The sequence below is a fragment of the Phyllopteryx taeniolatus genome, chromosome 14, assembly GCF_024500385.1.
Source record: "Phyllopteryx taeniolatus isolate TA_2022b chromosome 14, UOR_Ptae_1.2, whole genome shotgun sequence".
NCBI lineage: Eukaryota > Metazoa > Chordata > Actinopteri > Syngnathiformes > Syngnathidae > Phyllopteryx > Phyllopteryx taeniolatus.
The window spans coordinates 7,610,632-7,635,243 of NC_084515.1; the positions used below are offsets into that span (position 1 = coordinate 7,610,632).

Below are 24,612 nucleotides of genomic sequence, written 5' to 3' on the forward strand. Positions count from 1 at the left end.
CACTACAAAGAAAAGATATTTAATGTTAGCCATAAAATTCTAAGTTAATGATTATTTTCTAAAAACAATCAAGTTTATCATTTTGAAGATGAAATATCTTGTCTTTGTAGTGTATTCAAGTAAATATAGGTTGAACATGATTTGCAAATCATTGTATTCTGTTTTTATTTATGTTTAAAACAATGTTCCAACTTCATTGGAATTGGGGTTGTGCAACATATTAATAAATTATAAATATGTTAAAATAGGGAGTTACTTTTTAATCATCCTTTAGAAGAGCCTAAATTGTACACATTTTCCTGAATCTCTCATTGTGTGGCAGTCAGTGGGACAGTAGTGTGGTAGCTGCAGGGTGTTTTTGTAATATAGCATTACACTATGAGAAATGATAGTTTTTGGAGGGAAATTCATCCAATAATATATATTTATTATTTATTTGGATTTAAACTAGATCCAAATGTGCTCAAATGGATTGAAATCCAGTGACATGAGATGAAAACTTGTGATGACATATTTGTCAGTGAATAACGATAACAAATTATCGTGCCCTCAATCACGTTTGAAATACTTGTAACTGTTGTACTTCCCTGTTTTAAAACAAATCTGTCTAAATAGGATACATGAAGTGAAGATTTCATTAGAATTCCTTTTGTAATTGATGATATTTTGCTCTGTGTTCTTGATACATATCTACGAGGTGATGAGAAGAGTCAAAGACACACTTTTGACAATGTCACATCATGCCTTTATGACAAAAATAACATACCCTGTACTTTACAAGACAGTCAGTATATAAAACATGATGAAATTTAAAAAAAAGTATTCTTATTTCTATTGGCAAGTATACATTATTGTGTTTTCCTTCCCAATGAGACCGATCAGGCATGGGACTAAGCAAAACATGCGTGATCCCAGGAGAAAAGAAGCACTAATTACAGTAAGTTCTATAATACTACAGTATACCCTATTTCACTATACCTACACTATTTACAGTCAAGTCATTTTCCTGTCAGACATGGCAACAAAGTCTACAGATTTGATGACACCATTATGGCTAACAAATCTACTCTGTACAATCTTCACACCCAAGGATTTACATAGTTTAATACAAAGATTTTTTTTTTTAATTATACAGCTGGCTGCTCAGAGAATCCACATATATGGTTAATAACAGTCTCCTTTGTATGCTTTAATAATTTGCCATTTTGAGCCAGCATGTTTGTCTTTACATCAGATCTGCATGAAGTTGGAACAATCAACACCGTTCCTCGGTATTTCCGGGAAGTAAGAACCGTATGAAAGAGGTGCAAACGTGAGTTAGTGCAAAAAAAAAAAAAAATGCTAGAATGCCATCAGTATATAATGTCCTTCAACAGGGAATACTAAGAAACTCCAGCTTGTGATTAATTCATTTTCATAGGTAAAGTCTGAACCTACGAATGAGTGTCAGGTCTCTTTACACCTCTCACTCCTTCAGAGAAATTGTTCCAGTGACAAGGTTCAAGTTAGATCAATGAAAGTATACCATTGATAAACTGGTCTTCACACAGCATTGATCAGTCCCACCATCCTGCTTGGAATACCAATTACTTATCTACAGTTGTACACCTCTGAGAACATTGTTAAGATAGTAAACCTATTGTCATCCCACTCAGTGCATATAAAAAGTCTACACACCCATGTTCAAATGACAGGTTTTAGTGATATAAAAAAAATGAGACCAAGATAAATAATTTCTGATTTTTTTTCCCACCATGTGACCTATAACCAGTAAATCTTTATCTACCTATATATATATATATATATATACATATATATTTTTTTTTTAACCTGTCCTGATCAGCTGCATGGTCATTCAGAATGGTGGATTTGTATGCCTTTTATGCTGGAACAGTTTAGCTGTGTAACAGGGGAGTTTGAAATATGTCCTATGTATTTGTGTGTGTGTGTGTGTTTTTAATATTGCGACGGGACAGACAAAAGGACAGAACAGACAAGGGGTATAGGGAAACAAACCACAGCAGAACAATAGCTGAACAATCTAGATACATGACTACAAGTAACGTTACAAAGGAGTCATGTGTGTATTTGTGAACAGAGGGGACACCCTGTGAGGAAGGGATGCAACTACTTACCAATAAGACAGGACGAGAGAGGACAGAAAAGGACAGGGTAGGACACTGTGGAGGGGTAATCAGCATGGCAGTGCTACTGATGTACTTATATAGTGTCGTAATACCTGTAAGAACCGAGGAATTGATATCTTAATACAAGTGGTGTCATCATTAGTAGTCCAAGTACAAGCAATTAAATCCTATAGCGTGTCTTTGAAAATTAAATAGTGAATAAACAAATCTCATGCATGTTAGTCAACTGGTGTCTGGAGTTGCTGTGCCTGCACACTAAAGAAGGGTGGGCTTGGTCCCCTCCACCCACAATCAGAAAACAAAAAAGACTTCTTAAAAAACGTATTTCCCCTTTTGAATTTTTTTTTAATTGAGTCGCACAGTTTATTGGTCACAAATAGTGGAAACAGTTTTGAAATTATTCATCCTAGTCTAATTTTTTCTATATCACAGAAACCTAGCATTTGAACAGTGCTGTGTAGACGTTTTATATCCACTATGCATCGTCAGTCCTATGGCCAGAAACATTGGCACCCATGGGTCCCCACCAGATGCAGATAAGTGTTTGGCAAGAGACTGATGACTATCGGAAAAAAAACAATGCATAGATTTGAAAACAAGTTGTTTTTCTTTTCACAGCTGTTAGAAATTGTATTGTAGGAAGTGAGCATTATGGGAAAAAGAACAGTTGATTTTGAGTTGGCGGAGGCTTGTATGAAAAACATTTGAGGGATGACAGGATGATGATTACAACAATAAATTTTTGTCTCCTTATAATTATTTGTTACCTAGAAACCAAAAGCTGTTATCTCCCAGTACCTTAGCAGCATCCCATACTCTTGCTGTGACTCTCAATGACCACTTGGGGTTAGCACAATACTGTACTGCCACAGTAGAATGGGAATTGCAAATGGTGTGGACAAGGTTCAGTCATCAGAGCTTAGCCTCACAAATTTGAATATCTGTTAACAATTAGAATCATTTGCATCAGCTGTCTATTTACACTATGGGTTGTATTTCTGTGTACATAATGGCCTCCACTATTTCTCCAGCACCCAGCTCTGAGAAGTCTGTTTTGGAAATGTGACTAATAGGTTAAGTAATCACCAAATCAGCCAAACTGGCTTCCCCGTCATCCTATTAATGCTCCCTTCAGCTATGGTAATGCAACTCAAGTCTAATCCAATCAAAATAGCAGCTGTGGGAGCTGGAGTGGGAAATGCATTCATTTAGAGGCGGTAGAAGTTGGAACGACAGAAGGCCGAGGCCTTAAAGTCACAGTCTCAAAGGTGGCGGTAATCTCTTATATTCAGCACCAGAGTATTTTTAATGCAGATTATTTTAATTGATATGAATTGAGTGTTAAAAGCAGGATAACCAACATAATTCAGGTTTAACAGATACAAGTGCCAAGTTTTCGTGTGTATGTGAGTGTGTGTGTGTCTGGGGTTTGTCTTATTCTGGTCTGCATTTTTGAAGCGTTCCCTATTGGAACATATCCTAATAGTGAGACTGCTGCTGCTGTAAATGGAGCGTCTCGACAACGATAAACTAACCTCAGGCAAGGGCGAACAGGAGGAGGGAAATGGGGGTGGGGGTATTGCTCAGCCTACTTTCTGGAAAATCACAACAAAGGAGACGAATCGAGCAATAGACTGAAGTGATGACTTTGTCTTGAAAGCTACTCGATAGTTACGGAGGGAATGCTTGGAAAGTGTCGATTAAAAGGCTTTGCAAACAGGTGCAGCCAAATGAAGCTGAAGAGTGGGTACAAGTGCTTTGCAACCTTGACTAAAATGTCAATGTCCAATGAAACATATACATACGCTGTGGGTTTCACAGCCAGAGAAATATCCCAGTGCAGAGCAGGAAACCCCAAGTGATATTTTTGTAGGAGAGGGCAGGAATTATTTGTTGTTGTTGGTTTTTTTTGTGTTTTTTTTTAGGGAACCTGGGTCACCCCTTCCATTTAAAAAAAAAAAAAAAAAACTTCACCCATCTAACAACACCTTTGATGGCATCCCAAAGAGCCACCGTTCCTAACACGACGACACTTGACTCAACAAGCACACAGAACACGTGTCTACTACCACACAACCACATTCCATCTTAATACTGTGAACTGGAGAAGAAGGGTGCCAACAAGGAGGGTGCCAAAATGTCCAGAGGGAGGAAGATGGCAAAGAGGAGAGGTCAGAGCAGGAAGATAACAATAAAATGCACCCTTAACTACTGTAACTGTAACTATTGTGTGCACACAATAACACCATCGCAGATCACTACGGACATTCCTGATGTCTTCTAAAGCTAATTTCCACTGGGGAATACAGATGAATGGAAACACAAGTGGCTTCACTGAGGGAGAGGAAACAACCATGATGTGGGAGTTCTGTTCTTAACATCGTGGGATGGAAAATGGTTCCAAAAAGTTAATCTTTTCTCATTCATTGGTGTTATTCCAGGACTTTGTTATTAATTTGAGCATAAGTGATAGTGTATGACAACTTGTAAATAGCCAAGAGATAGATATGTTTATATTATTGTGTATTGTGGAGAACAGAAAGTGCAATAAAATGAAATAAATGTCTCTGCTAAAGCTAAAGTGTCGTGTGTACAATTTCATGATTGGTGGAGATGTGGGTTTTTATAACTATGATTTACTATGAAGATGTATTTTCAGTCCAGGTCAGTGTTGAATAATAACTAGATTAAAGAATCAAATTATGCACTTGGAGGAGGGCATAAGTTATAAAGAGAACACTTGGGTGAAAGCCACAAATTCGAGGGGTGGCATTTATAATTGATTTAATCCTATGTTAAAAGGGGAGTTTGCAATAAAAATAATAATAATTTAAAAAAAACCTTTTGATCATATTAATTAAAAGTGTTAATATGACTTAACAGTAGTACATGAGTAAAATGAGGTGTGAAAAAACCCTGCCAATTCTGGCCCCATTTTGTGCCTCAAATTTGATTTGCAAGAAACCACTGTGCCTGAGGAAAAACAACCAATCAGAGACAGAATGTGTGACTGACGAGGTGTCAATCAAATGTTGTGCACTCACGCTGACTTGTTACCTTGTGCTTCAGGAGCTCGCTGAAACCATGGCAGAATATATCCACCTCCGGAAAACAGAAACATGTCAATTGCTCGTTTGCTTATAACTGGGCATACAAGCAGCAAACAGAAGCAGAGGGAAGGGACCTCAGGCAGCTCAGAGTATTCAGAAGCGACGCAACATTTCTGCTCGACAGATAAGGTGATTATCTCTGTGAGATTTTTTTATTGATTGTACATTCCCCCCCAAAAAACCTCCAAGCAACATTTAGTGTTCTAGTAAGACTGCATTACAAAAAAGTCATGCTACCAACGTAGCAACCAATGTGGGCTTGTTAACAGTGCTGATGCTAGCTAAGTATTGCAACCGCTGCTATTTTGTTGATGCTGGATATGTGTTGTCTGCGACTAGTTACAGACCCTTTCCAAAAAATGTGAATATCATGGAAAAGTTTATTTATTTCCATAATTCCATTCAAAAAGTTAAACTTTCATATATTATAGATTCAGGGCCCACAATTTAAACAATTTCAAGTATTAATTAGTTTATTTTTACATCATTTGGGCTTCCAGCTCATAAAACCCATGAAATCAGGAATTCAAAACATTTACGGAAAATAAATCACCATTTACTTCTCAGTTTTTGTAGAAAAAAAGAAAGAAATTAGGGTCACATTAAATCAATCAAAATATGGCACTTTCGAAACGATATGTTAATGTTCAATACTATGCTTGGACACAGCACTCTGTGAACAGCCAGCCTGCTCAGCTATGAACCTTTGTGGCTTACCCAACCTGTGGAGGGTATCAATGATGGTCTTCTGGACAGTTGTCAAGTCGTCCTCCCCATATTGAACCCAATGGAGACAACTGAAACAAACTCAAGCAATTTAATGACACCTGGGGAAACTTGTGCAGGTGCTTTGAGTTTAGTAGATGTTTAGTAGATGACACTCAGTTCGAAACATTTATGGCCTGCAAAATTTGGGCTGATTTCTTCATAGTATTCTCATTTTTTGAATTCCTGATTTCGTGGATTTTATGACGTTGAAGACCAAATGATGTAAAAATGAACAAATAAATACTTGAAATTGTTTAAATTTCGGGCCCTGAATCTATAATCAATGAAAGTTGAACTTTTTTTTAATGGAATTATGGAAATAAATCAACTTTTTTTTGGAAAGAGTTTGTATTACAACTATGCAGTTTCATAATCGCCTGCCATTATAAATTGGCCATGTTTGAGAGTCGCGCTCGTGCACATTAGTGACGTGCGAGGCTTTGGTCAGAGACTCGAGGGGGTGAGTGATTAGTGAAGTGAGGGTAGTGTACATTTAAATCTTGCTAGCAGTTTTAACACTGCAAACTTCCCCTTTAAGGTAGAATTACGAAACTCAAAAGCTTACTGGAGGAGTCATTTACAGTTTTATAATGTAACATCTCTTCCACAATATTCAATAATAAGAAATACTTGAGTAATGTCTAATATGGCTTAATTAGGCCTGTGATTGACTGGCAAACAGTCAAGGGCATAGTCTTCCTTTTACCTGAAGTAAGTATGCCCCCTGCCATCCTCAACAGGATAAGCAGTATATATAAAAAACAAATGGATTTTAAAATTGTTCAGGCCAATTTCAGACAATATTCACACTGAAGTGTGCACACTCTTTTTAAGGGATCTTGCATACGTGTTGAGAACAGAACAGGCCCACATGGAGCAGCGGGAGATTTAAAAGGGTTCACAGCGAGTGTCACAGATGACGAGAGACGAGGAAATAAAAAACTGGAGGACGAACAACAGAAAGAAACAACAGGGCAGCTCCGAGAAAAGCTGCTTGCAAAACCACAGTACGACTCTCCATTGCACAATGCAGATGTTGTGGGTAGGGTTACTCTACTTCATTTACATTTGTATCCGCAGTCTCCAGCCAGGGACCCCTCCCGAAGGAGGACCCAGTGGGGGTGTTTGGGGGTGGTGGGGCGAGTAGGGGGGATGCACTGGGCTAGGGGAGGCAGAGACATTTACACATGGGCCATCACAGAGACAGACAAAGAGCAGTCAGAGTTTGGTGGTGTAGTTGTGTACCAATTACAGTGGATATAGAAAGTCTTCACACCTCTTTTCAAATTTCAGGTTTTGGAAAACATTCCAAAACCTTTCCCACCTTGTATGTGACCTACAATCTGTACAACTAAAAAAAGTGAAATCTTTTAGAAAGGCGAACAAAAAATAAACAACTGAGATACTGTGGTTGCACACACCTTCTGACAACTGGACATGTGGCTGTGTTCAGAATTAACCAATCACATTCATGTTGAGTGGGTGTTGAGCAGTGTCATTTTTGCAGCAAAAATATTTTCTGGAATTATGGTAAAAAAGTTTCACCTTGGTTTCATTGGAGAATAACACATTTCCCTCCATGTGTTTGGGAGATTTCAAGTGTTTTTTTTCTTTTCTTTGTAAGATATGGCCAAAGATCTTGCCATCCCTAGCCTGTAGCCTAGACAAGTGAAAAAAGACAGGAGATACTTGTCACGTGTAATAAACAGCAATTACTCGTTAGAAATTCCTGCAGCACCTACAATACTGCTGTTCGCCACGTGGCAGTCTCCCTGACCAGTTTTGTTCTTACTTGCCCTTTCTCATTTTTTTCAATGGAGTTGTAGCGGTTATAGGTCAAATTAATGGCAGAAAAAAAGTTTTTAAATGATTTATCTTGGCCTCATTTTTCAAATCACAAAAACTTGGCATTTTGAACAGGGGTGTGAAGAGCTTTTACATCAGCTGTATGTGGTTATGATTGGTCTTAATGGATAAACGGAAGAGATTGTTAATTGTCCTACTAATTAAAGTTCGTTTGCTGCAGGTGCTTTAAAATACTCCAAAAAAACAATTTTTGTGGGTTAGTTTCTTCACAAATAAATGTACATCGGCTTTCCCCCAGGGATACTCACTCTGGTAATGTTTTTTTCCTGAGAGAACATCTACTGTCCATGTGCTGAAAGGTGTACTCATGACTTGTGTGAGGATGAGTCTGCATGTGTCAGTGTGTTAGACTGCTTCGTGTCCTCTGTCTGCCTCTGAGTATAGGTGCCAACCATCCAGGCTGCTCCCCCCTGGCAGCGCTTGGAAGGTCAGATGTCCACCAAGGCAGCAGAGAGCTGGGACAAAAGGTCACCGCTTTCCTGTCGATTGCAGGTCACGGGTTTGGCTTTTAATGCTGCGGAGAGGAGGAAGATGACCTCGTCCATCCTTTCTACTTGACTCAGAAACTCTCTCGCGGCAAACAACCCAGTCCCAGTGTTCTCTCTTGCATTGGTTGTATTGGTTAGCATTGTGTTCTGTGTTCAGCAGGCTTGACTTTAAGCCAAACTACATGGACACGGGACACCATGGCAACTCTTGGCCAGTGTGCTCGTCCCAAACTCACACAGCTAATGTCGCAAAATATCCCAATAAAGACCAAATCCTACTTTTTTTCTTAATCCAAAGCGTCTTCAATCAGTTGTTTATATCGCTTTATAGTCTATATACATCAATCTTAGATTATTTTGTACAATAAATAAGTAGTAACATTAAAGAGGATTTAACCCCTGTGGAAGTCAGGGTAGACAACATACAGTATGCCTCAATCTGCAGTGCATGCTTCTTACTAGGGCACACTTTACTTAAAGGGGAAAAATAATCTATAAATGTAAGTCTTTTTTAAATTACCCAACTACAAAAGAGCAGTAATGGGAAGTTTAAATTAACATAGAAGTCATTCTTTTTTATTCCCCCATTAATGAAACCAGAAAAAAGACTACTATTCTTCCATAGCTCAGCCAATTTTACGACTTCTGTAATTGATATAGAGCATGAAAGATGTACAGCTCTTCCATTTCTGTCAGTTTAGTATCTTCTTACTGCATGCTTTTAAACATCCATCCATCCATTTTCTGAGCCAATTATCCAAAAAAGGGTCTCAGGTGTGCTGGAGCCTATCCCTGCTATCATTGGGCAGGAGGCGGGGTGCACCCTGAGCTGGTTGCCAGCCAATCGCAGGGCACAAACAAACAAACAACCATTTGCACTCACATTCACACCTACGGGTAATTTAGTTTTCAATTAACCTACCATGCATGTTTTTGGGATGTGGGAAGAAAGCGGAGTACCCGGACAAAACCCACACAGGCACGGTGAGAACATGCAAACTCCACACAGACGGGGCCGGGGATTGAACCCCGGTCCTCAGAACTGTGAGGCTGACGCTCTAACCAGTCGTCCACCCTGCCGCCTGCTTTTAAACAGAATATTATTTTTTTTTTTACATATTAATTCCAATTACGTCATGGCTCCTGTTTTAATGTAGTTACTCAGTGTTGAAAGAAGCCACTGACAGTAGCCTAATGGTTATTCTAACATTTTTGTGCGACTCAATAGCTGTGTGTGTTTGCGTGTGTCAAACACGTTTTTGAGACGTGCTCATGCCTCCCCCGAGGGACCCCTGGCTGCGTTGTTTCATATCATTTTCATGTTAAACTTCCTGGTGCCTCCTGAAGAGCTACCGGTGGCGGGCTCAGATTTCCGGAAAGAGTACTCCACTGTGAAGTTGTTCTTACGTTGGCCGCGTCCCCGACTCCACACGAACAACAGCAAGAAACAGAAGAGCACCACCCCCAGGAAGGTGATGCAACCCATTGCTGTGGAGACCAGGATGGTTGTCAAGTCGAAGGTAAATTTGAGGAACACCCGAGTGCTGTTCAGGTTTGTGTCATTGAAGAACTCGCCACTGTACAGTGAGCGATTGAAGAAAAAGGCTGAGGCAGCATCTTGTGGCTGGCTGCGTACTGTGAGTGTAGCAAAGTAGGTGTCATTGCCCCCAGCATTACTGGCGATGCAGATATACGTTCCGCTGTCAGTAAGCTGGGCGTAGCGGATCTCCAAGGTGCCACTTGGGAGAACGATGATGCGGCCCGAGCTCTTAGCCGTGATCCGTCGACGCTGAGGGGAAATCCAGATGATAGCGGGTGCTGGTTCTCCTTCGGCACGGCAGAGGAAATTCACGGGTTGGCCCTCACGAGCAGTCACCTGGAGTAAGATGCGGGAAAGCAGCATATTGACTAGTAAATGCTAGTCATTTAAGAAAGCAATATGCATCAACGTTTCAAATAAAAAACAGATTTTTTTTGTCAGTTTTTTTCAACTACAGTGTTACACCGCATATTCGCGATTCACTACTTGCAGATTATTTTTGTGGGAACCTTACTACTTGTCATTCGCTGAAAAACTAAAATATTTCGCCAGAGCCCAGTCTAATATAAAAGTATTGCTTTGGCGCCATCTTGTGGTATCTTGATGCCAAGGAACTATGTTGACGTGAGGGGAGGAGCTTGCAAACTCCATAGAGGAAGGACGGAGCCAGGATTGGAGCCCCCATCCTCAGAACTGTGAGGAAGACGTGCTCACCACTAGTCCACCAATATAAATTTGTGGCCTGGATTTAGCAGCATGTAACAGGTGCTTGACTACACTATGACTGTAAATGTGCTGTGCGGGCACCAATTCAACCAAACTAGTGAACGCAAACACTAGTGTATTATAATACTTGGTTACCTGCTGAAGCTTGCGGTTGCGAATTTTAGGTTTCTGGCACGTAAAATGATCAAAGAGTGCAGAATCAGTGAAGCTACTCAGGCTGACGCCTTGCACCTCCACAGGCCCTGCACAAACCGGCACTCTGCCGTCAAAGTTGAGGGTCTTGCGCCTTTGCAGGATCCACAACAGACGGCAGTCACACATGAGAGGGTTCCCATCCACTCTGAGTGTCTCCAGACTGTTAACAGAGTGGAAGGAACCCTCCTCCAAAGTCTGCAGGTCATTTGATGAGAAGTTGAGGACCCGAAGCTGACGGAGTCCTCCAAGGGCGTGGGGCTCCACTGCCATCAACCCTGTGCTGACCATGATGAGTTCCTTCAACCTCAGCAAGTCTTTGAATGCCCAAGGCTCCAGTGCTGTGATGGGGTTGTAGGAAAGGTTTAGGTGGGTTAGATGTACCATGTTTTTGAAAGAACCAGAGGGGACAGAGGTGATGTTGGTATTTGTAATGGAGAGCCAGTGGAGATCAAGACCCTGGAAACTAAGAGGTGAAATGTACTCCAGGTATGGCCAGTGATTGATGTCAAGACCTCTCAAGTTTGAGAGCTTTCTGAAATTCTGGTCCTCAAGAGCCGTGATGCTGAGGTGATAGAGGCGGAGGGTGACCAGGCTGCGCAGGTAGGACAGGGTCTGGCCTGAGATGGATGTCAGGTTGCAGCGAGCTATGGTGAGATCCTCCAGTCCCAGCAACCCTGAGAATGCCTGTGATTTTGGTGAACAGAAGATTGAATTGTCACTGGAAGCCATCTTGCAACTACCATTCTTAAAAATGTATGGGTTTGAATAATTGGCAACATCATTAAACTTGGCACACAACAGTTTTTTAAATGTGAGAGACGACACACGAAAATAAATCGTGTGTGTTATTGCTCTTAGAGCAGGGGTGTCCAAACTTTTTCCCCAGAGGGCCGCATAAAGAAAATTCAAAACATGCAAGGGCCACTTTGACATTCTTTTTATTTATTAAACACATGAAGAGCAATCCATCCATCCATCCATTTTCTGAGCCGCTTCTCCTCACTAGGGTCGCGGGCGTGCTGGAGCCTATCCCAGCTGTCATCGGGCAGGAGGCGGGGTACACCCTGAACTGGTTGCCAGCCAATCGCAGGGCACATAGGAACAAACGACCATTCGCACTCACAGTCATGCCTACGGGCAATTTAGAGTCTCCAATTCATGCATGTTTTTGGGATGTGGGAGGAAACCGGAGTGCCCGGAGAAAACCCACGCAGGCACGGGGAGGACATGCAAACTCCACACAGGCGGGGCCGGGGATTGAACCCGGGTCCTCAGAACTGTGAGGCTGACGCTCTAACCAGTCGGCCACCGTGCCGCCAAGAGCAATCCATCAAGCAATTATATATTCTTTATATTATAGTCATTTTGGAAAAAATGCTGTTTCACAGGTTTCTGTTGAAGTTCATAAGGCAAATAGTTTAGGATTTCAGGATTTTGGGATGACCCGTGGCCCTGTATCCCACATGAATAGATCTGCCCCTGCCCTGAGCAGTAGCCTGATCATATCTCCTCATTCAGAACCCCCCAAAAAACACAACCTATATAGGAAGTTGACGATCTTTAAAGGACTGTTTACTTAATTAGTATGATTAGTGTGATCTTTCAAAAATTTTACTTTGACACGGCATAGCAATTTTCAATTCCTGATTGGAATCTGAAAAAGATCTTTATTCATTTAGGCTTCATGAATAGAAATGTTTTTCCCCCCCCATTGTAAACAGCTTCTTTGCATAAAATTTCGACAAAAAAACAACAACAATGTATTATACGTACCTCTGTAAGAAGTACAATACTTGACCACGGGCTGCGTCAAATATTATTTTTTGTATATGCCAAGTGCTGCTAAAAATGGACACCGGGCTACAAATGACTTCCGGGCCGTAGTTTGGACACCCCTGTCTTAGTATTTGTTGTAATTTGACCAAACACAGCACACCACATACTTAACGATTTCGCCACAGACCGATCAAGAGTCTCGCAGCAAACCAGAAGTGTGGTGTAATACCTGGATTGACCTGTGATTGGCAGCACGGTGCCACGAGGCACCAAGACTGACGGAAAATACTAAAAAGAAGTATTTTCTTTTGTGGTGAATGACTTGGACTTGGGCACATTATAAGATGTGTGTCAGAAATGTTCCAGGACTCGTGTCACAAAAGATATACTGCATTTCACACCAAAACTACGTACATAAAACGGGTTTTCCCTTGCGACGTTTGTTTCGTACAGTGCATCAAAGGAGGCGAGAGTTGTGGCAGGACAAGTTGTGGTTGCTTCACCATGACAACCTGCCTGCTCCCAACGCACTGAGCATTCCGCAGTTCCCGGCTGAGAAGGGGAACTAATTTGAACATATGGACGACATCAAGATGGCCGTGACGACAGATCTCCGGAAAATCCAGGAGGAGGAGGAGTTTTGTGACACCAGTCTCTGAACCTTTCTGACACACCCCATATAAACACAAAACCTGATAAGTTGATCGTCCATCTGTGAAGTTTGGCAACAGCACGAGCACCGAATGGGTGGCAACAACGGGAAAAGGAAAAGCCAGTATTTTAAGGGGAATAGCCTGTCAACATCATACTGAGAAAAAACAAAAAGGAACTATGAACTGGAGTATTTTTGGAATGGTGAACTTAGTTCAAAATTTTTAATTATGAACTATGAATTGAACTAGTTCATTTGTGGAACCATGAAAAAAACTTTGAACTAGTTTGCGTAGAAAATGAACTTTTCCCAACACTGGTGGTAGTCCTCTATGGTAACTACATATACCAGGATTTCTGACTGGAAATATCAAATGCGTTTAACATTTAAAATTGTAGGCACCAAACATTTTCTGAGCATAGTGAAGTAAAAAAAACAAAAACAACAAAAAAAAACACCCAAAAAATATCACTCAAGATGCCTCACACAGCGGCATAATTGGTCAGCATAATTTATGACACAGCTGATAAGGTATTTCCTTGAGTGTTCATCGGGCTCAAAATCAGCTCGATTATCTTTATGTGTGTACCACGCTTTACCAGAAAATCACTACTGTAGCATGTAGCAATATAACAATAATCTAGCCTCAAAGACTTCCTGTGCATCCATTTAGATTGGTCTGTCAATCGCTATGCTCAGGGTCATCTTTGTATGGTATTTGGGAACTGCTACGGTATGCTGCGATGTATTGCACGGAATTCATTCTTTCTTTGAGATTTTTTATCTTCAACAACCTCTTATAGTGCTCACACAATGCTAATTGAGGGAACTGTCATTTGTTTCAAGCAATCATGCAAATCGCAATGCTGATGATTACCTTGTGGGAAATATAAACCAGATCATTGTCTCCCACTTCCAGGTGTTTTAGACTCTTAAGGTCCTGGAAGGTGTAGTCCAATAGAATCACAATCTTGTTCTCACTCAGGTCCAGGCTAGTCAGATTGCCAAGTTTGGCGAAGGCCCCCATGGGCACTAACTTCAGTTGGTTGCTCCTTAACTTCAGCACTTTAAGATTGGGCAGACTTGCGAAGGAATTGGGCTCTAACGTGGCGATGAGGTTTTCACTGAGGTCCACTTCCTCCAGCCGGGGGTACGGTGCCAGATCACCGGCTTGCACCCATCGGAGTCGGTTCCTGCTGAGATCCAGGAGTTGTGTCTCAGTGGGGATGCCTTCGGGGATGTTGGTGAGCCGCCGCCGCTGACACGACACCGACCTCAGCTGAGCCGAGCACTCGCAGCGTGGCGGACAGGCCTGGCTACTTCCTGGCAGAGTCAAAGTTAAGACGGCAACCAGCGAAGCAGCCAGGACCGCCTGCCACATCTTCGGCCATGGCACTAAGGCACGCCCACCAGGGCCAGGTGAGCCAATCATGGCCCTGGTTCTGGGACTCCTCGCCTATTGCAGGCAGGGTCACTTGCACCTGTGAGAGAAACAGAGGGAAGATAGTAAGAGAGAGTAAAATATGTGAAGAGTGAGTAAAGATACTCTAGAGAGAGAGAGGGGTTGTGAAAAAAAAGATGATGCCTATCGCCTAGTATCTTGAAGGCTCATAAAAATTACATCCACTCTGCAGTAAATTATCCATGCTTCCTGTGGTTTAAGTAATATTGTACCGAAAGCCGGGGAGATTTGCTGCATATCATGACACGGCTTTAAAATACTACTGACAAGCTCCCATCGGGTACGTGGATCCGTTTAAGATATTTAAGATAATTTGTCATTTCACTAATTCATCTGTGGTCTTTGATGGGGAACTGGGACACTGGGATCCAATGCAAAAAGACTTCTTGCAGCCGCATAATTTATGCATGTACGCATGCATCTCCTCCGCTCTCCTTGTTTCACTGAGACTCTGTGTTCCATTTTGACAAACACAATTAATTTATCATCACCATGCATAAACAAAGACAGAGAACTGCTGCTGTCACGATATGCCTCAAAGAAATGTGGTCTGTGTGAGCTGTGAGAAGTACTTTGAGTCACCGACTCAAGTCATATTAGGCTATTGGTCAGGTGTGTGATGAGGCATTTGTGCGTAGGATGAGGCCTTTTGCTGGCCACGGATTGGAAATCATTTTATTCCTCCCTGCGCAGATATGAGATGAATCACTTGTGTTTGAACATTCCTTTGGGCAACCTGTCATCCCTCCCACACACTCTTTTCTACATGGACACACTCACTGCTGGCCATTAGATCTTGAGAAACTCACTGTCTATCCACTTTGGAAAATTGCTAGAGGAAACCCCAGAATTTTTAATTCTTAAAGTTTACTCTTACTTAGTGGCACATGGTATATGCAATACAGTAGTCAGCATAAATTTGGCATACAGTATAGATTTGGACCCCAGAATTTTTAATTCTTAAAGTTTACTCTTACTTAGTGGCACATGGTATATGCAATACAGTAGTCAGCATAAATTTGGCATACAGTATAGATTTGGACTCTTCCGAACAATCACAATAACATTTGTTCTTGACATCATTGTATCTGCCTCTGTGTGAAAATTACACATATGACCACAGAGCTGGAAGCACTGCCTTTTAACCAGCTCCGATCTGGTTAAAATAAACGGTGCATCCACGTCAGTCACGCATCCTCCGTGCTTCACTACAGAGGATATGCTCGGCGCTAAGCTAACCTGCTCTGAGTTTGCACCAGCAACAAGCTGCGGCTGGCTAGGTATCAGCCTAAACACTGGCCTTTCATGGAGAAGCAATGCTAACCGATAGTGTAGTGTACCAAAACACCACAAGGGATAAGTGCTTAAGGTGATGGTACAGTACACTTTTAACAGAAGTCTGTCTGGAATTGTGTTACAGCGGAGAGTAATCAACTATGAACAACAAATTAGGATATAAATTATTGTCTAGAGAGAAAACAACACAACACCGTAAAGGGATACAATTTATACTGTTATTTGAAATTTAGGGCCTATTGCCCGACCCTACCATCACTGTCAGAAATCGGGGTCCAATAGCCATGTCACTAAAGTTTCGATCTAGACCAATGGTGTCCAAAGTCTTTTTTAAAAATGTTTTTTATTTTTTAAATCAGCCCAGGCATATTCTAAAAATATCATTTAATACATTAGGCTTGTCTATCACTCGGCAGTGAAGGGTAGCAGACGTGGTGCCACTTGTGGGAAACTTAATATAACAAGCAAGTATGAGAATGTTGCAGACACGCTTGGAAAAAGAAAGTCACTGAAGTCCAGAGGAGGTGTGAGTGTTTACAAAATAATGTTCGAAGACACTATGGGGTGGTGGGGGTGGGGGTAATCTAAGCCTGCTAGCTCACCTAATACAACAACTGCCAGTCAAGATACCTTATTGTCAGTGTGGCACAACCTTTCTCTGAGAGTCTAAGAGTGAGTTCATGAGAGTTTGCTTGAGTGCAAGTCTTAGGAACAATAAGCACAGAGAATTTAACAATATAAGCTTGAGCACAAGCACAGACAAATGGCTTAAGTCCAAAAATCTTGTACTTTTTTACTCAATCACATCATGTGAGGACTGACAACACAGACACCATAGAGCTGTTTTTTTTTAGTACAACCCCAATTCCAATGAAGTTGGGACGTTGTGTTAAAATAAATAAAAACAGAATACAATGATTTGCAAATCATGTTCGACCTATATTTAATTGAATACACCACAAAGACAAGATATTTAATGTTCAAACTGATAAACTTTATTGTTTTTAGCAAATAATCATTAACTTAGAATTTTATGGCTGCAACACGTTCCAAAAAAGCTGTTTACCACTTTGTTATATCACCTTTTCTTTTAACAACATTCAATAAACGTTTGGGAACTGAGGACACTAATTGTTGAAACTTTGTAGGTAGAATTCTTTCCCATTCTTGCTTGATGTACAGCTTCAGCAAATCATTGTATTCTGTTTTTATTTATGTTTAACACAACATCCCAACTTCATTGGAATTGGGGTTGTATTAAAGTATGAAACCATGATGTACAAACTGTTTGATTATTTGCATTTGGAACCTCAATAAAATGGACACCGATATAACGGATATAAAATAAAACGGACTGCCAGGACTTAACAATGTGTCCAAAAATAGTTTCCATTTGTCACTTAACATGCTTTTGACAAAATATGTTAGTTCCAGAATTGGCCACTGGTTGTTTACGGACGCTGTAGCGCAATGCAGGTAAAGAATGGAACTGACGTATTTAAGTCTTTGGAGTCTGGTACATTTTTTGGTACAGTAACAGTTTTTTTTGGTCATGCCGTTTGCCTTTGGCAACTGATTTGGAACAAGGAAGCACACTAATTCCTCACGCCTCATGAGAGCGACTTGCCTATGATGAGTGCTCTATGTCAACAATGTCACCTATGACCAAGCACACCGGTAAGTTTGGATAAAATGTGAAATTTTCAAACATTTTCAAGCTTTTTTTGTATTTATTTACAATATAAATTATGTACTGTGCATTTTAGGCCAAGAAAAACCCAGACAAAACATTAATTTTGTACTGTACAGTAATATGGGTACATATGGCCTAAAAAAAGTGCTTCAATGTAACGGACAATCGGCTTTATCGGATGACCTCCTGCCCTGATTAGTCTGTTCTATCGAGGTTCTACTGTAATGGCTATGACTGTATATTTTTATAAAGTACAATACTGTAGAGTGATATATTTCTTTTTGTTGGTGATTTATACTGAAATTAATTAATGGCACTGCCATTCATTTCAATAGGGAAAGATGATTTGAGATACGAGTGTCGTCATGGTCACTGAACTCTACTGTATATGAATATAAAGGTAGCTCTAACGTATAAAATTTGAAGTTCATCCAAAATGTTTCTGAAAAATATCTGATTTCAAACAGCTAATCACGTGAGATGGCACCTATTCTCGTGACCACAAAGGGTATCAGTGATGGCAAAGAGGGGGAATATGTTTAACTATAGAACCAATCTATTCTATTTTATTTTCCCTGTATGACGGTGTCTGTACTGAATGCGCATGTAGTGTATGGCTTAGGTGACAAAAAGTGGATATCAATAATAAAGGTTTGGCTGACGTCCAGTTCAGGGTGTACCCCGCCTCTCACTCGAGGATAGCTGGGATAGGCTCCAGCATGCCGGCAACCCTAGTAAGGATCAGCGGTAACGGGAAATTAATGAATGAATAAATGTATGAATGAATGTGTTTTACGACAATACTTAACTATATTTACTAGATTTTACACCGATCTGATCGGCTTGATCGGTATCGGACGATCAGCATAAAATACTAATTATCGGCCGATAATTAGCATTTTATGATGATCGGCTAATCGGCTTTCATGTCACAATTTGCCGATCCAATCAATGACGTCATCGATCGGCTCCTCTAAAGACATTTACTCTGCGTCGCCGTCACGTATGAATCCAAAAGCTAGTTTATTTTTAGCCTTGTCACGTGTCTTGTGGCATAGTATTGTAACTATCTGCCGGCCAATAAAGTTTTTTCCATCTTTCCGGTGAAAAAACACATCGTCGGTGTGGGACTATTTCGTGGCGTCTCAGACAAACGACATGCAAGTTATTTGCGATCTATGCACAACTGAAGTACGTCGTGGGGAACGTAATTTAAATGCTTCATCACAACAAATTTTATCGGGCACCTGAAGAATGTACACAAGGAGGAGCATGCCGCGTTCAAGCAACGCAGCGTGGGGGAAAAAAAAAAAAAAGGGAAAAGCCAAACGGATGCAAACTCTGGACAACACCCGTCCATATAGCCGGGACAGTGATAAAGTCAGAATAAGCATGTCATTAACAGTACTTGTTAGAGTGATTTAATTGCAATAAAGTAATTTAATTACAGTATGTTAGCACCCAGTATTTCTGTAATGTTGTAATGTTGATTTGACCTAAACTTATGTCAGTGGCCAATCCTTGTATGCCCCCTAGAGGTCATTGAACTTTTGTCTAAAATGCTAGAGAATACTTTAAGATACTCAGTATACACACAAGTATATACAATAAGATGAACAAGTCATGTAAATAGACACATTGCTCCATCTTGTGATCGGATCGGTGATCGGTTATCGGTTTGTAAACTTGCTGATTGGGGATCGGCCCCAAAAATCCCGCTCGTGTAAAGTTTAATATTTTATAATGTACAGTAACTGTGGATGAAATAATGAAGTTTGTGGTCATTGTCACCAAAATGTGCACAATGTTCAAGTGAATGGGAACAGACGACGAGCCTAACCTCAAAATATCCCCCTCCCTTTTTATTTTCACTTTCCGCTCACGTTCCCTGTTAGTGGGCCAATGATCCAACGCTTGGTGAAGTCTGCTTCACAATGATATTAAGACCCCACATTAAAGGACCCAAACGCGACGTCGCTATAAACACTTTGCTGTCACATGCCACAAGACGCCGTGATATTGCCAAGGACCAAGCAGAGCAAAGCTGTTTTCCATATTTAAATTGCGAATAACAGCGATCCAATCAGAGCAAAGCTTATTTACATATATAATATTAGTCAGAAGTCCGTCCTTCTCAATTGCCAGGCGTAAAAGACCATTAGTGTCCTCAGTTCCCAAACGTTTATTGAATGTTGTTAAAAGAAAAGGTGATATAACAAAGTGGTAAACATGACTCTGTCCCAGCTGTTTTGGAACGTGTTGCAGCCATAAAATTCCAAGTTAATGATTATTTGCTAAAAACAATAAAGTTTATCAGTTTGATCATTAAATATCTTGTCTTTGTAGTGTATTCAATTAAATATAGGTTGAACATGATTTGCAAATCATTGTATTCAGTTTTTATTTATGTTTAACACAACGTCCCAACTTCATTGGAATTGGGGTTGTAATAATTCTAAGGAAATTACAACTGTAAATAGCTAAAATTGCAAATTTCCATTCCATTTTCTGATTCATGAAACAATTCAAACTTATAAACGTCAAGTAAAAACATCTTCAGGGATACGGATTGCTCTTATTTTGTTTCTCAATGTGGAGATGAGCAAATCTATTCTAGAGAGATTCCGGGCCACTGGTACCACAAACTCATGAAAAATCCTAAACTATTGGTCTAGTTACCTATACCCTACAAAAAGCTGTAATGTAGTTATTTTCGTTAAAATAAATGAATCTAAAAAAATATATATAGTGCTTCTTAAATGTATATAAACACATGGCATAAAAATAAGATCAGCATCATGAAGGGCTTTAGTGCAGACTTTCAATTTCTCTCACCGTTTGCCATTTTGAAAAGGAACGAGGAATTTCAAACTGAATTTACCTTTCAAACTGAATTCACCTCAATTTTGTGCCAGCTCACTGGCCTTCACTGAAACGTGAGACAAAATATTCAATCACTAAAACTACTTTTTTCTGTTCAGGATCGCAAGTAAATAACTATTATTTGGCCTCACTGTACAAATACGTTTAGAGGGGAGTCTGTGTGTCTGTGGTTCACCCCGTCTAGAATTTTCCCCGTCTAATTTCAGCGACATAGGAACCATTTGCATGTGCATGAATGGAAAATAAAACTCCAAAACATTGTGGACAATGCTTTAAAAAATGGAAACGAAATGCAAAGCTCTCACACTAGCAATGAATCCCACATGTTTTGTACAAGCCTTAGGATGTAAATGTTCCTCAATTTGAGAAAGAATTGGGAAAGAAACCAAAACACACATTCTTGAAGATTGGGCCCAAATCTGGCACAGTTTTCCATTTTTTGCTCAGAGACAAAACAACGGGCGCCTTTGCAGACTGCTGCACAAACTGACCCAGTTCCCAGCGACGACTCTGCCTTACGCTGTCAGGCAGCAACAACTCACCATGACCATAACGACACAACAGCAAACCTCTGCTTGTGCTTGGAACAGAGCCCGCGAGAGGAACACAGACAGTTCATAAACAAACACACTTTTCTGTGGTGATGTTCTGAATCCTAAATCGCACGCCACGATCTGCATCATTTCTTTGGCAGTGAAGTTATCATTTACACTGAAACCCCACCCTCATGCACCGTCAAAAGTGAAAGTGAATGTGTGTTTCTCTACCGATGCTGCTACCAATAACAGCCGGTGTAGTCTACTTTGCTGTTACACAATTTGCCTGTATTCCCTAACATTTATTATTGTGTGCAGATGCCAAAAGGTGAGTGTAATAACTTTGTACCATTTGTGTAACGTTCTATTGCACATATTTGTTGGCTAGTGGTATTTAGACTAGTATGCTAGCTAATACTATTGATGAGCTTCGTAAAGGTGGTTGTTTGTGTTGAATAACACTGGGGAACATAATTTTTGTTGAGTTAGGTCTGACAGCTGTTTTTAACAAATTTTTGGGTGCCGAATCCAAAACTGATCTGTTTTTTGCTCTCACGTCAAGTTTTTGAACTATAGATATCCGTTTTCTGAACAAATATGAAAAATACTGTACTTAACACATATGTGCTTGTTTTCTAAATCCTTTCAAATATTGACATACAATGAAATATGAAAAAAAACAGGCATGACTGCAATGTTTATTTAACACTATTATGTTTTACAAAGGACATGGGACAAATCCTCTTAATTCCTACTATGCTAGCTTTCTGTTTGCAGATATTGATAGTAATGACCCATTGGGAGCTGCACACACCTCTCACCTCAAGTTGCCATGTAGCTGTAGATGAGTCCAATCGTAATCAGCTGGCAAGTCTTACTACGGCTAATCAGTGGAATTTTGCTGATCTGGAAGGTAAACCGTGGAAAAAAAACTTGAAAACTAGAAAAAAAACTGACTGCAATTTTGGAATCAGCATGCCAATTTTTGTTTTAATCAGCATAAAAATCAAACTCAGTTTTTTTCCAAATTGTTCCCCAGTTTAATTCAACTCCTAAATACAGCTGTTTATGTAACATGAATGCATCATTGTGTACCTGCTAGATGAATGGCATTAGTGCTTTATGATACACTCTGTTTAAGTGCTCTGCTGCCATCATGTGGCATCTACAAACAATTGCAACCATGTTTAAGGGAGGGGACATCAGTTCTTTGCGGATTTCAAGTGTTTATTAATCGGTTAAAGCTATACAAAAATGTCTTTTATGCGTTCTTTCTAATTGTATCTGCGCGATCGTTCACGATGTATTGTCTTTGCTTTTCTCCACTAAAAGGTTTATAGGTGTTTGTGTAAACAGTATAGGGTTCATTTGAGGTACACATGCCAGGCTTTAAAGCTATGCGATGGATGTCTCCAAACGCCCATGAGCATTATCCTACCGATAAGTGACAGAGTCACAGCATGACTCGGTGAGCTGACATTGTTAAAGACAAGGTCCTTACTGCTCGACTCAAGGACAGACAGGGATCCTGAACACACACACGTGCACACATTTTGTCACGCAGACTGACCCAGAGAAGTGCACTCATCATCCAGTGAACAAAAGAACAAGTACACACTTTTCCTTCTCTCTGAATAGAGATTCATATTCATAACAAGATCTTAACCATGGTTGACTTCACCTGTCTATTTACATCTTTTTTATGTCATGTTTTCATCCACAGGATGTAAAAAGTAGCAAACTCATCTTAAAGTAAGGAGCAGAAGGTAAAGATATCAGCTGTTAGAAAAATAAATATTCAAGTTTAAGTACAGTAACTAAGTATTTGTACGTCTTTATTTCCCACCACTGCAGACTGTTAAATAATCGGCTAGATGTCAGTGCATTAGAATAAGCAAATCCCAGAAAGTAAATGAGGCAGACTAAGGTGCTAAGGGCCAGACCACTATCAAGGGAGCACAAAATGAGGAATAATAGGAATAAAACGAACTCATTTATACCCAGCGCATGAACAGATTTCGGATGACAGTATTTTTGTTCAAACATAAATCAGGCTGTGCAGAGGGAAAAAAAGTAATGGCATCAGCCAGAATAGTGCAGAAAATGCTGCTGGGGAATATATAAGACTGCTGTCTGCCTAGTGTTTATTGAGTGTGTGTGTGTGTGTGTGTGTGTGTGTGCGTGCATCTGTGTGAGCAGAAATAGGTCATCCATATTCACTGGTAGGCTTTATATTTGGCCAGCACAGCAATCCACAGAGATCGTCTACTTTAGCTTTTTCTGTCCCCCTCACACAAACACATTTGAAGTTATACCTGAGATCCTTCACATCTTATACATCCTTTTTGAAGCTGGCACACTTGATTGTTGGTAAACCCCAATTCCAATGAAGTTGGGATGTTGTGTAAAACGTAAATAAAGACAGAATACAATGATTTGCAAATCATTTTCAACCTCTATTCAATTGAATACACAAAAAAGACAAGACTGATAAACTTTTTTTTTTTCCCCAGATATTCACTCATTTGTAATTTGATGCCTGCAAAACGTTAAAAAAAAGCTGGGCCTGGGGCATGTTTACCACTGTGTTACATCACCTTTCTTTTTCACAACACTCAATAAGCGTTTCTGAACTGAGGACACCAATTGCTGCAGCTTTGTAGGTGGAATTCTTTCTTATTCTGGCTTGATGTACAACATCAGTTGCTCCACAGTCTGGGGTCTCCGTTGTCATATTTTGCGCTTCACAATACACCACACATTTTCAACTGGAGATACAGTAGGTCTGGACAGCTGGCAGGCCAGTCTGGTACTCGGATTCCTTTACTAAGAAGCTACGCTGTTGTAACACATGCAGAATATTGCTTGGTATTGTCTTGCTGAAAAAAGCAAGGATGTCCCTAAAAAACACGCTGCTTGGATGGTAGCATATGTTGCTCCAAAAAATGTATGCAACTTTTAGCATTAATCGTGCCATCATGGATGTGTAAGTTACGCATGCCATGGGCACGTACACACCCTCATACCATCACAGATGCTGGCTCTTGAACTTTGCGCTGGTAAAAATCCAGATAGTCCTTTTCCTCTTTGGCTCGGAGGACACGACGTCCATGATTTCCCAAAACAATTTGAAATGTGGACTCGTCAGGCCACAGCACACTTTTCCACTTTGCGTCAGTCCATCTCAGATGAGCTCGGGCCCAGAGAAGCCGTTTCTGGGTGTTGTTAATATATGGCTTTCATTTTGCATGGTAGAGTTTTACGGACGAACTGTGTTAACTAACAAGGGTTTTCTGACGTGTTCCTAAGCCCACGTGGCAATATCCTTTACACAGTAATGTCAGTTTTAATGCAGTGCAGCTTTAAGGATCAAAGGTCAGAGGTACTCAATGTTGGTTTTCAGCCTTGCACCTTACGTGCAGAGATTTCTCCAGATTCTGTGACTCTTTTGATGACATTATGGACCGTAGATGA

General features: G+C 40.4%; 1 protein-coding gene across 3 annotated transcripts in view; it reads right to left on the reverse strand.

The window, feature by feature from the left end:
• Nucleotides 1-722: 722 nt before the first annotated feature.
• Nucleotides 723-24,612, reverse strand: part of LOC133489173 (leucine-rich repeat and immunoglobulin-like domain-containing nogo receptor-interacting protein 3) — a 66,484-nt gene continuing 42,594 nt past the window's right edge. For all 3 annotated transcript variants that reach the window (XM_061798005.1, XM_061798004.1, XM_061798006.1), the window contains exons 2-4: nucleotides 14,146-14,749; nucleotides 10,781-11,524; nucleotides 723-10,255 (exon numbers count right to left, since the gene is read on the reverse strand). In XM_061798005.1, coding sequence (XP_061653989.1) covers nucleotides 9,686-10,255; nucleotides 10,781-11,524; nucleotides 14,146-14,700 — 1,869 coding nt within the window. In that variant the 5' untranslated portion in view covers nucleotides 14,701-14,749 and the 3' untranslated portion in view covers nucleotides 723-9,685. The remainder of the gene's footprint in view (nucleotides 10,256-10,780; nucleotides 11,525-14,145; nucleotides 14,750-24,612) is intronic.